Source organism: Dermacentor silvarum, chromosome 3 (genome assembly GCF_013339745.2).
Source record: "Dermacentor silvarum isolate Dsil-2018 chromosome 3, BIME_Dsil_1.4, whole genome shotgun sequence".
Lineage (NCBI taxonomy): Eukaryota > Metazoa > Arthropoda > Arachnida > Ixodida > Ixodidae > Dermacentor > Dermacentor silvarum.
Genome location: NC_051156.1, coordinates 25,266,091 through 25,279,219, shown reverse-complemented (window position 1 = coordinate 25,279,219; position 13,129 = coordinate 25,266,091). Strand labels below are relative to the sequence as shown.

Sequence of the window (13,129 nt, the reverse complement as noted above, 5' to 3'; positions counted from 1 at the left end):
TTGCGTGTGTAGCGTGCGTTGGAAAATGTGGCCCGACTATTACGAACTGAATGAACAAGCGTGGTGTGAGCGCGCACAAACACGAAGAGATCACACTGAATGACAGCAGACAACGACTGTCAAAACGCTGGCAGCAAGCATACGCCGCAGCGGGCGAAGGTACGTGCGGTCTATCGCTTCAACGGAAACTGAGCGGCGAATGCACTTAAAGGTCAGAGCCGTGTGGAGATAAGAGACGGTGCGAGCGAGCGACGAGCGCGGTTGTTGGCAGAGAAGTGCGCTCCCCCCCCCCCCCCCCCCCCCTTGCTCCCTCCGGCGCTGGCTTCCTGCTTCCTTGCTTGCGCGTGGGAGATTGAGTGCGTTCGCTCTCCGTGATAGCGCGCGTCTCCGCACGCTTCCTCTCGGGCATACGGCGCGCGGCGAAGATTTTATCTATAGGGAACGTCACGGCGACGACGACGACGACGCCGACGGCAGAAATCCGGTTCAAGTGTCCATATAATTGCTATCGCAATAATATCACGGCGCGCATAGCGAGCGAGGGCGACGAAACTGCCAACGCCGGCCAGCGCTCGCTTCACGATAACGACAGTAAACGAAACTTCGGGGAGCGGGCGGCGCCTGCACGGCTCGGCGAAAAGCGCACGCGGAGACCGTGGAGGAATGTGAGGGAGGAGGGTGGCAGGGAAGCGGATTTCGCCTCGGCAACTCCGCCGCTTCGGTGGCTCCCCTCGCCCTCCCTCGTTTCGACTGTCACCGTGCGCGTCCGCCGCCCTGCAGGCGCCGCCGCTCCAGCCGGCCCGGCGCCAGCTCCCCGAAGTTTCGTTTTCTGCCGTTATCGGGAAGCGGGCGTTTGCCGGCGTGGGCAGTTTCGTTGGCCGGCCTGGGACAGCGCCGCTGCTTCCCTTTGCGCCGTAGCCGCAGCGTGCAAGGTCAACACGTGATTAGAAAGGAAAGGAGATAGAAGGGTTCGCTGCCATTTTCTACGCGTGGCTACGGTAGCGTGGCTGAGACGTCGGCACGTTCCGGCGCAACGCAGAATCGGCGACCTTGCATTTGAGAGAGGGTGAATTTTTTTTTTTTTTTTTTTTTGTTCGCGCGCGACATTGAGGGGTCTCTCCTAAGCTTTATGGCGGTGCCGGAGCAACGCCGGTCGGAGGCGCCGCCGCGTGAAATATTTCGAATTGACGAGATTCGACTGTAAATTGAATGCAAACCTTCTAGCCGCATTCCTCGACTGTCGCATACGTGTGGCGGCTCGGTGCACATGTTTTGCATATGTGCGGGCCTTGAAAATTGTTGCTTTGGTTATAGTGCGGTACCGCTTATAGTGCGGATATTCGCGACTCCGGCGACTTACGCCATAAGCGGTCTGCACTGTATTTCAAATCGATAAACCCGTGGCGACTTGGTGGTGAATACAAAATTCTAATCCTGATATAATGGATTCGCTCCTTTTCTGGATGTTATGCCAGAAAGGCAACATAACTAATTAAAATAAGAAAGAAATCATTTCAATAAAGCACATCGAATAAATGAAAAGGTTATATATATTTATCCACACGCAGTACCGTTACTAAGGTTTGATAATTTATTTTGAGTAATATTTGTTTCGTTTTTTTTATTATCCTGCCCTCTGCTCAAAAGATTTAGAGTGCATCTTAAGCAGACAAATTTCATATATAAATTTGCAGTCTTATGGGAAACAGTATTTATGAGGGCAAAATTTTTACTCGCAAGTTAGTATGGTGAAATAAAACAATACACAGACCTCAGAAATTTAGTAAGGATTACGTTGTGGCTTCCTTATGGGAGCCTTGTTCACAAATTCGATAAAACAGTTGCTTGAGTGTGCCATATACTAAATCTTTCGGGGTGTGTCACGAGGTTCCATCTAGACCCTGTCACTTCCTCAATTTCATCACAATCTAGTAGTACTTTTCAGAGCGGTGTATACATCAATTTCGCTCACTTTAGATGGATCATCAGGGGCAGGTCACAAAATCTTGATAACATTTTTTCATTGCCGAGTTAAACAATGGGAAGCTTGATACATGGTTTTTTTTTTTCAGTTTTGCAATTTTCGAGCAATTTCTGCAAAAAAATTAACGCCTTAAACAAAACATCCACTTCCTCAGTCACTATATTTTAACTTTTAAATGCAACAAACCTCATCAAAGTGAGTAATGGTTGCCCAGAAAAGTGATTTCTCCTTTTTCATGTATTTAGATGGGAAGTAAATAGAAAGATTATGCTTACCACTAGCAATAAGGTGGTCGAAGGATTTCCAGTAGAATAGCTTTGGGTATCATATCGAGTAAAGTTGAAGTGAAAAATGGTTGTTTGGCCTAAGTGAGCCAGAGAAAAAGTTTTTTCGTGCGCAGCATATCTCTCAAGTGCATGGTTTGTCCACTATTTTTGCGTATCAAGATTGTCATTCAATTTTGTTATTAACATATTTTAATGTTGCATTAAACCATGGGGAATGGTATTCAGTTACTGTTATGGTAGGGACACATGCTTTAATGAAGTTCTGGAGCTTGTGTTTAAAAAAAATCTGTTAATTTCAACACAATGTAGAAATAAAGCAAGTGAAGAACTAGTTACAGTAAGTAGAAAGCTTGTTGTTGATAGCTGTGGTGTAGTTGCCTATACTGTAAAGCATCAGCATATTTTCTTTTTTTCGTTTATTTTTTTTCTTGTTAGTTTTTTGTAATCGACAATTAAAAAAAGGGGTGAGTGTTATGCTGTGAGGTATGAAAGGGATGCAACGACCGTATTCAGTAGCAGTGTGTGCAGTCATACAACAAGTCTCAGTGTCAATAAGTGAACCAGATATTCACCAAAAAATGGTAAGCTTCAAGTGAAAAAATTTTCCCCCAAAAGGTCACCGAAAGGTCATCTAGAAAAATATATTCACCAAAAATCAAATTTTCATGCCGTAATAAAAACCGAAAAAAAGTGCGTAAAATTTTGGGAAGATAAAAATTTAGAGCACTAAACCCTATTTACATAGTAAGAAGTTATATTTTTGTGCGAGTATGCCTTTGAATAGAATTTACGTGCCAACTGAGAGGTGGAATGCAGGTGCTGACATGGATCTGTGCCTCAGAGACTTTGGCCACTGCGACTTTGTCTCTGCGAAGCATGCGTGCATCTTCTTCGATGAGGTGAGTCACTACTTGTGTGCTGGCCTGGCTTGTCTTCTGATCTGGCATTAAAAATGAAGTATGATGTCATTATGCATAATTTGTACATTTTGTATATGAAGCATTTTTTAAGTGTGCCGTACTGATGAATGTTGTATGCATGAGCATTTCGCACAGAGTGCACGATCTGGACGGTTTCATCCAAAGTAAATCGCAAGAAAATCTTGTGTCTTGCATTATTTTTTTTCTTTATTAGGTAGGTTTCAATTTCATAATTGCAAGGTGAAGCCTCACTTCCTTTAGTGTACAAACAAATAATTAATTGTGCAAGCTTTTAATGGGACCATAGTTTACGCGACGATCAGCCAGGGCAAGTTAACTGGGAAACTACAGCACAGCCATTCATTTGCGGGTCTGCAAGGGATCAAAGTTGGGGGTGCTATAATTATACGAGTATATACGGTACTAAAAATTCTCCAATTTGTGGCTTGTACGTCAGTGGCAGATAACAGTTATTGATACGACATGGGTAGTCAGCCAATCCTAACTTTTCAGAAGCCGGAACAATATTATGCAGATGCCACACACTGTGACACTGCCACACACAATCTTACAGGCTATCCAGCATTGTTTCTACAAAGCACCATCAGATAAGCCAATATGTTTGTGTGTGAAGGCAATGACAATAGTGACGGCATTTATATTGTACTGTGGGGAGGAAACAACCTTGCTGAAAAAGAAACGCAAGCTGGCTGGTCTTTCTGCGGGTGCCTGGTATTTCATAAGCGTGCTTATGCATAACACCAGATGTATTATGCATAAGCACTACGCATATTATGCATAAGCACTACGTGCATAAGCAAAGGTTGATTTGCACATCCCATTCCTGCATGTATTGGCCCAATTCAAACTGTCACGAGAGAAATATGCACGTAGCCTAATAGCCTATCCTGGGACACCCATTGGCATTAATGGAAGAAGCCCAAAATGAGGCAGGCACAAAGCGGCATTAGTTGCATCAATAAGAATCCCAGAGCATTTTTTGTCGGCTGATGGCATGTGTGTGTGCAGATTGGCAAGCACTATGAGCTGCTCAACTACAGTGAGCACGGCACCACTGTGGACAACGTGCTCTACTCATGCGACTTCTCAGACAAGCGGCGGCTGCTGGCCGCCACCGCTCAGCCTGCTGCTGCACTGGCCGCCCCTCGACACACGGTTTGTGTTGTTACATTCTTTAGTTGCAGCAGGTGGCGTCGCCGATTCAGGTATGCATTTATGGAAAGGGCAGACATTACTTGTGCAACAAATTCCAGGCAGCTAATGAAAATAGTTCACTTCAGGGGCACACTTGCAAGGTTGAAGCCAAGTCGAGTCCTGTTTGCTTAGCAGAAATCCACTTAAGGCATATGAGGCCTTAAAGTGTCCTGCAAAATACTTGGGCATTTGAGCCAACACTTTCCTAAAAATGTGCGTTTAGAAGTTTGGTATGATCTTGTGTGTAACACCCATGCATTATTTAAAGGGGCCCTTAAACACTTCTTGAACACAGTAAGAAAATGTTACCCATCTGTAGACAAGGCTCCTCTGAGCATGCGAGCCAAATATTGCACGGCATGCAGCAAAGAATTTACCAATCTTGTGTTAAAAATGGCGAAAGATCGCTTTGTCTTTCGTTATGTCAGCAGCTACGTTGAAAGTGGGATCAAGCAGGCCCAACAGCTATTAGCAGATTTTATGATTGTGAGTACATTCTCAGTAATAGCATTATTGTTAACTTTTAAATGAAAAATAATATATATGTCTGCAATCTAAATAGAGCAAAAAAGCATTCCATATTTGCACTTCCAGTCTCTAGCAACGGTCACCTGCTCAAAGTTGCGTTTTCTCCTTCACTGCTCGCAGCGTTTCTCCTTCTTCTATGACATAGTAATCGTGGAGAAGGTTCCTGTGGCTTCGGTAATCTTGCCCTGTACTGATCTAGGATGGCAGTGCTCACCACTGTCATGTTTTTCTGCGCTGTCCTGTCTATAGTCCTCTACTGCTTGGCTTCAGTTTCTTAAATAGAACGTGGAATCATTAAAGGTTGATTAGTTAACTTTTTTAATTAGCCAGATTTGTCACTCAAGAAATGTCAGCCCCCTTCAGGTAAACCACCTCATCAGGCCACATTGCACTACAGTATTTGGATTTCATGGGACCGAAAAAAATGACCGAGTTACCCGAATGTCTTATTATAGAGGGTATCAAGAAAGTAAATGAATGCTTGGTACACCAATTGACCTTTATTTGCTGAATAAATCCGCAACCATTGCTTCTATTCAGCACAAACTTAGTGCGGAAATTGTGTCACAGATCTCGGGGGCGCGGATGTTTAGGAGATGGACTGACACAATGACGGCACAGCACACATGATTTAATGAAAGCAAACGAAACGAAAGAATCTCCAGAAAACCAAACTAATAATGATAAACATATCATTATGTGTAACACATACACGCGGCTCTGCTGTGCTTGCGGTTTACCTGAGCTGACGACCATGGAAGATGGGCCCCTGCAGACGAACAGCCGCGTGCCGCACGAAAGCAGGGTCCTCCATTGAAAAACCAAAATTAGCCGGGAAAAGGAAAAAAATTTCCACCTCCCTTCTACCCTGTGAAAGTGGATGAAGCTGATGATTTAATGGCATCCCCTTTGAAACGAGGCGGTGACGAATAGTCACCTAGCCTGCTTGATTTAATCAGGTATGCTATAGAAGATTTTCTTCTGGCATTTTTGTATACATTTCATTAATATTTTTCCTTTTTTTCTTCTCAAAATCTACCTTGTACCGCTACTTATGAATGCAAGATCAAATCAGGTCTTATCAATCTCTTCCCTGCTCACCAATACTATTAAACGTCTCTTGCTTATCTCGACTGCTGACCGGTTGATGCTTCCGTCCGCTTTAAACCCAAGCGCTTCTGGAAGGTGTACGTTACCAACGGTTTTAACTGGGTGAATCCTTTCGCATTTCATTAGGATGTGCTGAGTGGTCTCTGCATCTTTACTGCAGCATACACATGCCTCATCTAGTTCTGAATATTTGCTCCGGTATGTTTTGGTGCTTAGGCAACCGGCTCGAGCCTCATATAGTAGCAAGGCATTGCCCTTTGTGTTATTGTACAGATTCTCCCTTCTAATTTCTTTTTTCTCATTCTTGTAAATCTCCATGGTCCTTTTTGTATCCATTTTTTGCATCCATTTTACTGTCTCTATTTCTCACTTTCTTTCTGATGACTCCTGGTTGTCTATTTACAGAATAGTAAAAACCAGTCAAAAGACGAAAGACAGAGAAGAGATGTGGCACACACGACGACTGGTCGTCGTGTGTGCCACGTTTCTTCTCTGTCCTTCGTCTTTTGACTGGTTTTTACTATTCAGTATGTACCAACTGACCCAGACAGCTACTATACTGTCTATTTACAGTTTCGACTATGCTGTATTTGGTTGCCAACTTTCTTGACCTCTTCCTCCATTCTGTGTTCACGCTTTTCAGGTACATACATCTGTCAACTTAGGCCATTGTAAACGTGTTTATTGCACGCTAGCGTTAGGGTCGACCGTTGGATCAGTTCAGGGAACCCCGAGCGGCGTTGTCCGAGCAATGTGCTGGAGAGAGTGACCCACTAGACAGCGCTGGTGAGGAAGCCCCACTATATCGTCCCTCCTGTTCGCTACAATTACCCCGGGGACGAAAAGGGAGCCGTCTGGCGACCTAGCAGCTCGTTGCTATTAGTGGATCATAATACGGCTTAAGGCACTCAATGTTGACAATGTCTCGTCCATGACGGCGCATGTCCGAAGACGATTCAACGGGCTCAATCACATAAGTGGGCGCAGAAGTGGTGTCACCACGAGTGCTCGTCTAGCACTCTTGGTCATTGGAGGTGAAGGCCTGGATGAGGTTGTGGCACTCTTCGGCATGTCTCACCGTATCAGAAATGGGTGCACATTCAGACGTATCCGGCCTGTATGGTAGCATTGTTCGATGAGTGCTCACCGTACAGTAAGAAATATGGCAAAAAGCCAGTAGTGCTCTGCGTAGTGGCATTGTACACGTAAGTTACGGAGGGCAGAATGGCGTCCCAGGTCGTGTGGTCAGAGGCAACAAACATTGAGAGCACGTCGCCGAGCGTACCTCATCGAAGCCCATCCAATGTGATAGAAGTGTTTGTTGACGGTGTCAGCGTGTCTGCACTCGTGGACACAGGAGCAGATGTATGTATTATGGACGCCAAACTTTGCCGCTTACTTCGGAAAGTCACAACGCCCCTTTCCGGACTATCCCTTCACACAGCCAGTGCTCAGCATATTCGCCCTTGGCGTCTTGCACTGCTCGTGTTGACATTCAGGACGTTGTATAAATAAGCCTTAGAATTCATCATCTCCTCCTGCTCTCACGATGTCGTCCTCGGCTTGGATTTTCTTTCACGCCACAATGGCGTTATTGATTGCGCACGGGCCGAAATAGAACTCTCGTTGCTGCCAGACTTGACCGACACTCCGTCGCTTTCCAGGAAACTGATCATTGAAGCCGACACTGAGGTTCCTCCCAACGCCCCAACGGTCGTGTCCATGCACTGCAGTGGCCTCTCTGACGCTGTCACACACCCCATGAACAAGGCGCCAACACCGGGCCAAATTCCAAAGCCGATTTATCAGCTTCCGAAAATAGCGCCACGAAAGCAAGGAGAATCAATAAGGGGCCCTCTGGTGCGCCAGTGAACGCTGGTTGTGGTCCAAAGACGGAGTCAGAGCCCAGAGTTGTCAAAACGCAACAAATTATGTTCTTAAAACAAGGCACTTACATACAGACATGCACACTTCGGCTAGACATGTCACAATACAATTCAGATGGGTATTAACAAAACACTGGAAAATAATTAACGACAAGCACTAAGAGTTCAACACGTAAAGTACAGAATGAATAGGAACACAAAGTGTCCAATCGTATTCACCCATGCTGCTCTTGAGCTGAACGATCTCGGCGTAGCTCGAGGCAAATCTTGAAGAAGGAACTTTTTCCAGAAGTGCAGACGCTCGATGAACCCGTCGTTAGCTTGCTAGGGAATCCCCGTCTTCTGCAGACGGTCAGTCTTCACGTCACATCTCTTCACCGGCGTGGTCTGATGGCCCTTCGAATTCCTGCACAGCACTTTTATTGCCTTCGCCGGCGCTTCTAAAACCTTCCGAAGGAGTCGTGATCCCGTAGCATGAACAAAACCTGGGAATGTTCTAGAGATTTCTCGCTTTTTCAACCGCGTACGTCGAGGAGGGCGGTGACTCATCCGTAGGCACAAGCCGGGTTGTCGTCCTCCCTCTCTCTCTCTGCTCGCCGGGTAAGAGGGTCTTTCGGTGCACCCACTCACTCCTCTCTCTCGTTACCGTAACCTTCGCGTATCTTGTCGAAGCTTCTAGTCTCCGTTGATCGCGTCGGCTGTCTGTGGCGTATGCGCTCTCTCCCTGTCGAAGCTGCGCGGGGCCAGCTTTCTTCGCTGGCTTGAGCAACGCGCGCCTTGATTTAGTGTACTTTTTTGACAGATGTCGTTGCATTACTTTTGCCATCTGGCCGCTTCCTTGCGAGGAAGGGCCTGTTGCTACCTTTCGCGACGGTGGACATCACAAAGGGCACTAGTGCAACTTTCGTTTGCAACCCTTGCCCATACACTGCCATGGTGCTCCGAAGAGAATGTGTTGGTATCGTGGAAGCCATCGACAACATGCAAGTTATCAACATGCAGCTGCTGTCTTTTTTTGGAAAAATTTCGTTCGTCTTTTGACGTGGGGCAAGCTTCCTTGGGTCGGGCTTCAACTGTAACGCACCACATTGACAATGGCTCTCACCCACCATTGCGACAACGCCCGTATCACATTTCTGTCAGCAAGCGTTATGTGATTAACGAGCAAGTCAACGACATGCTTCGGCGCGAAGTAATTCGACCCTCGAAAAGTCCATGGGCATCTCCTGTCGTCCTTCTTACAAAGAAGGACAGCTCCGTAAGGTTTTGCGTCGATTATAGCCGGCTCAACAAGATCACTCGCAAGGACGTCTATCCCCTGCCACGCATAGAAGACGAAATTGACTGCCTGCAAGGAGCCGAGTTCTTTTCATCTCTGGATTAGCACTCCGGGTATTGGCAAGTGCCTCTGGAAGAAGTTGATCGGCCGAAAACAGCCTTTATCACGCCAGACGGCTTGTACGAGTACATCATGCCTTTTGGACTGCACCCGCGACATTCGAGCGCATGATGGACACAGTTCTGCGAGGCTTAAAGTGGCACACATGTTTGTGTTATCTTGACGATATTGTCAAGATAGCACAAGATGTCAAGATACGGCGCCTCCGTAATAGTGGCGGTCTGGCCTTTTGTTTTGTGCTCCTGGTGTTACTGCTGTGCTTGCTGTTTACCTTACCTGACCACCATAGACGATGGGGTCAGCTTCCATGGTGGTCAGCCCCTAGTCTAGGCTGTCGGGTTAATACAGGCCCCCGGCGTTTATAAGTGTTACAATTCTAACTTGGGTGATTCTGCCAAATGATAAAATAATATTGATCTGGTAATGGCACTCTGAGAATCGCTTTACTGTATATGTATAGAAGACTGCATGCTAAATAAAGTGTAAGTACGATGACGCAGTTGTTTAGCAGTTCAGTCCCTAGTGACTCAACAGCAAAAACCACCTCTTTACATTTTGTTCGTTTTATGTGTAACAGGGTAGGAGAGTGCAAGCAAAGGCAAAAAGTGTAGCTATGACGAGTGAGCCACTACTGATAACGTCATGCAACGCAGTAACAGTAAGCACTTATCACTCTAGGATAACCATTTGGTTTCATGTGCCTGACACCTTTGCATAAACAGCCCATCTCACGGTATGTGACTTCCCGTGAAAAACCACGAGCACCCAGTCACAATCTGAAAATCATTTCTTTTGAAATGCATTTTGGCAGTTTAGAAGAGTGCATGCTTGAGTACAACCGTGGTGACGTCGCGTGAGTTACTAGTGATCATGTCATGTTAATGAGTGATAGTGAGCTGCTACCTGCCCTTTCAAAACCATTTCTTTTGCTGAGTGTCGACACGTTATAAGAATATATGCTTCAGCAAGACCATGACAACGGTGCATGAGTCACTAGTGACCTAATACTGGTACTAAATAACGCCAACCAACTAGTTACAATTTGAAAGCCATTTGGTTGTATATGCATGTCAGCAGATGAGGAGAGTGGATGCTCGGATACGACCGTGGTGACTTCACGTGAGTCACTACTGATATCATGTTACTGAGTGATACTGAATAGCTACCTGCCTTTTGAAAACCATTTCGTTTGATATGCATGCCAGCCGGTAAAGGGAGTTGATGCTCAGGTGCAACTGTGGTGACGTCCCGTAAGTCATTAACGGTCACGTAATGGGACTGAGTGATAGTGAGGAGGTTGAAAAACATTTCGTTTGATGTGCATGTTGGCAGGTTAGGAGCGTGCATGGTTGGGTAAAAAATGTGATGTCATCAGGAGAGTCACTAGTGATCATGTCATTTCACTGGGTGATAGTGAGCAGGTTGTTAACCTTTGAAAGCCATTTTGTTTTATATGCATTTCGGCAGGCTGGAGAGTGCATGGTTGGGTAAAAACTGTGATGACGTCACATGTGTCACTAGTGGTCATGTCATTTGACTTAGCAGGGGTGCGCTGCCCAAAGTTATATTGGAGCAAGTAAAATTGCATTTTGGAGCAGTTTAGTGAAGAGAAAATTTCATTTTGGAGCAATTTGGAGAAGATAAAATTTCATTTTGAAGCAGTTTGGAGAAAGCCAATCTGAATTTTAGTGGAATAATGAAATATGGCAGCGAACTTCGAAACCACAACGAAACACAAAATTAAACAACACGAAGCGCGCTTCGTAGCTATAGCGTACTAGTATATGGAAGAGGGGGCCGAGCAGCGCCACTGCGCATGCTTTCCACCTGTAAATCCGAAAACATCTGTGGCACTATGATCGAACTACAGTAAAACCTCGATAATTCGAAGGTCGCCGGACCGCGAAAATTCTTCGAATTAAGCGGATTTTCGAATTAACCGAAATGAATAATAAAAAAAGAAAACAAGCAAGAACTTGCCGCAAAAAGAAATCACCTTTATTTTCCATGTCCGAGAAAAATTACTCAAAGTAATTACCGATGCGGGATTACTTGGCGCGCTGGTTCGCCGCCCTTAGTGCCATGCTCTCCAGCTGGCTCAAAAAACGTAGCATACAAATATCACCCGCACTGCACTCAACAAAGTTGCGGACGATGTTCACGGAATTGATAACTGCCGCGAAAGCGGGCGTGGTGGTGCCTGACTCCAAAAATTTGGACTTGCTGGATATTCCGGACTTCAAAAATGCACCATCAGGGTTCCCATTGAGTTCATGCATTTTCGCACCCAATTTTTCGGACGAACTGAGACCCCAAAGTTCGATTTTGCGGACTAAGTCGCTCTTTCCGAGCCGCGCTACCCAATCTTGGAGGCCGCCATGTTGGATTTTGCACTGGCTTGAATTCCAGTGGCTCGCTGTATAGCCTCCGAGATTGGAACGCGCGCTATCAATAGAGAGCTCGCGCAATTTTCCCGTCTCGGAGGCCATGCCATCGTTGTAACCATTTATTGTGGGATTTTTTTTTTTTTTTATTGCGACAGCAATTATATGGACACTTCAAGCGGATTTTCGCCGTCGGCGTCGCCGCCCTGAGGATCCATACAAAGTCCAAGGGCGATAAAATCATCACCGCGCGCCCGCCGTATGTGCGAGTGACAGCGCGCGCGGGGGACGCGCGCTTTCATGGAGAGCACGGCGGAGCGTGAACGCGACTTCCTCCCTCGTGCGAAAAGCCGTGGGGGTATGGGAGAGGGGGGGGGGGGGGGGCGACTTCTCTTCTTCCAACAACTGCGTACTTAGCGCCGGGGCGGTTTCTCGCGCAGCGTGTATCTTGAAAGCGATCTCCAGACGGCTCTGACCTTTCGTATCGGCTGTGCTCTCGCCGCTCAGTTTCCGTTGCAGCGATAGACCGCACGAACCTTCGCTCGCTGCGGGCTGCGGCGGCCGCGCTCGCTCGTGCGTGCTGACACCACGCGTGTTAATTCAGTGAGTTTTTTTTTTTTTTTTCTCAAGTTTCGGTTGCTATTTTGAACGTGGCGTGTACACCGAGCAGGTGTCTCGGAGACCCATGTCTCAGTGATCGGCGCTATCTCCTGCACCTTCGCGAGAGCTAAGCGGTGCGAAGCTCGTTTCTTGGATCTCCATGGCGAACTCCGTTGGCGGAGATCGCCAACGCGGTGACGTTCGTGTCGACTGTACACGGAGACGACGTCATTGCTGCGCAAATGCAAGCAAGTCGATCCTCTCCAAGCGTAGTATGAGGCAGGGCATTATTAAAGATTTTTTTTAAGCCGCACTAATGATTTTTTTTTTCGGCCGAAAGAGTTCTCCGGACTATTTTTCAGTCCCCACGAGCTCGGAAAATCGGTTGGCGACTGTACGGAGCGCCCTAACCTAACCGCCGCACATTGCTACTAGCCGGAAACTTCGAATTATCCGAATAGAGCCGCATGGGCCATTCAAATTATCTGGTAGAATTTGCATTGATAATGACGGGACCGCTCAAATTCTTCGAATTAACCGAAATATCGAATTAACCGAGTTCGAATTATCGAGGTTTTACTGCATATATTCCCACGCCGAGGGTCATGATGATAGCCGCAAATGTTATCAAATTATGCGGTCCAATCGACGCCGTAACATAATTTTTGGCTCACCATTTGTCACTGCAGACCCAGAGAGCCGCAGTCAACCCTGGGCTGGTATACGTAAAACTATTCCAATCTGTCTCGGAATTTTCGGAGCAAGTAAGATCCGAGCAGTGATTCCACTCCTGCGCCAACTGCGCCAAAGTGCGCC

The 13,129-nt window shown here is 46.5% G+C and overlaps 1 protein-coding gene across 2 annotated transcripts in view; it reads left to right on the top strand.

Annotated features, from left to right (window-relative positions):
- Positions 1-13,129, top strand: part of LOC119445389 (PHD finger protein 12) — a 207,178-nt gene that overhangs the window by 179,342 nt on the left and 14,707 nt on the right. For both annotated transcript variants that reach the window (XM_049663251.1, XM_037709696.2), the window contains 2 exons: positions 3,088-3,170; positions 4,221-4,367. In XM_049663251.1, coding sequence (XP_049519208.1) covers positions 3,088-3,170; positions 4,221-4,367 — 230 coding nt within the window. The remainder of the gene's footprint in view (positions 1-3,087; positions 3,171-4,220; positions 4,368-13,129) is intronic.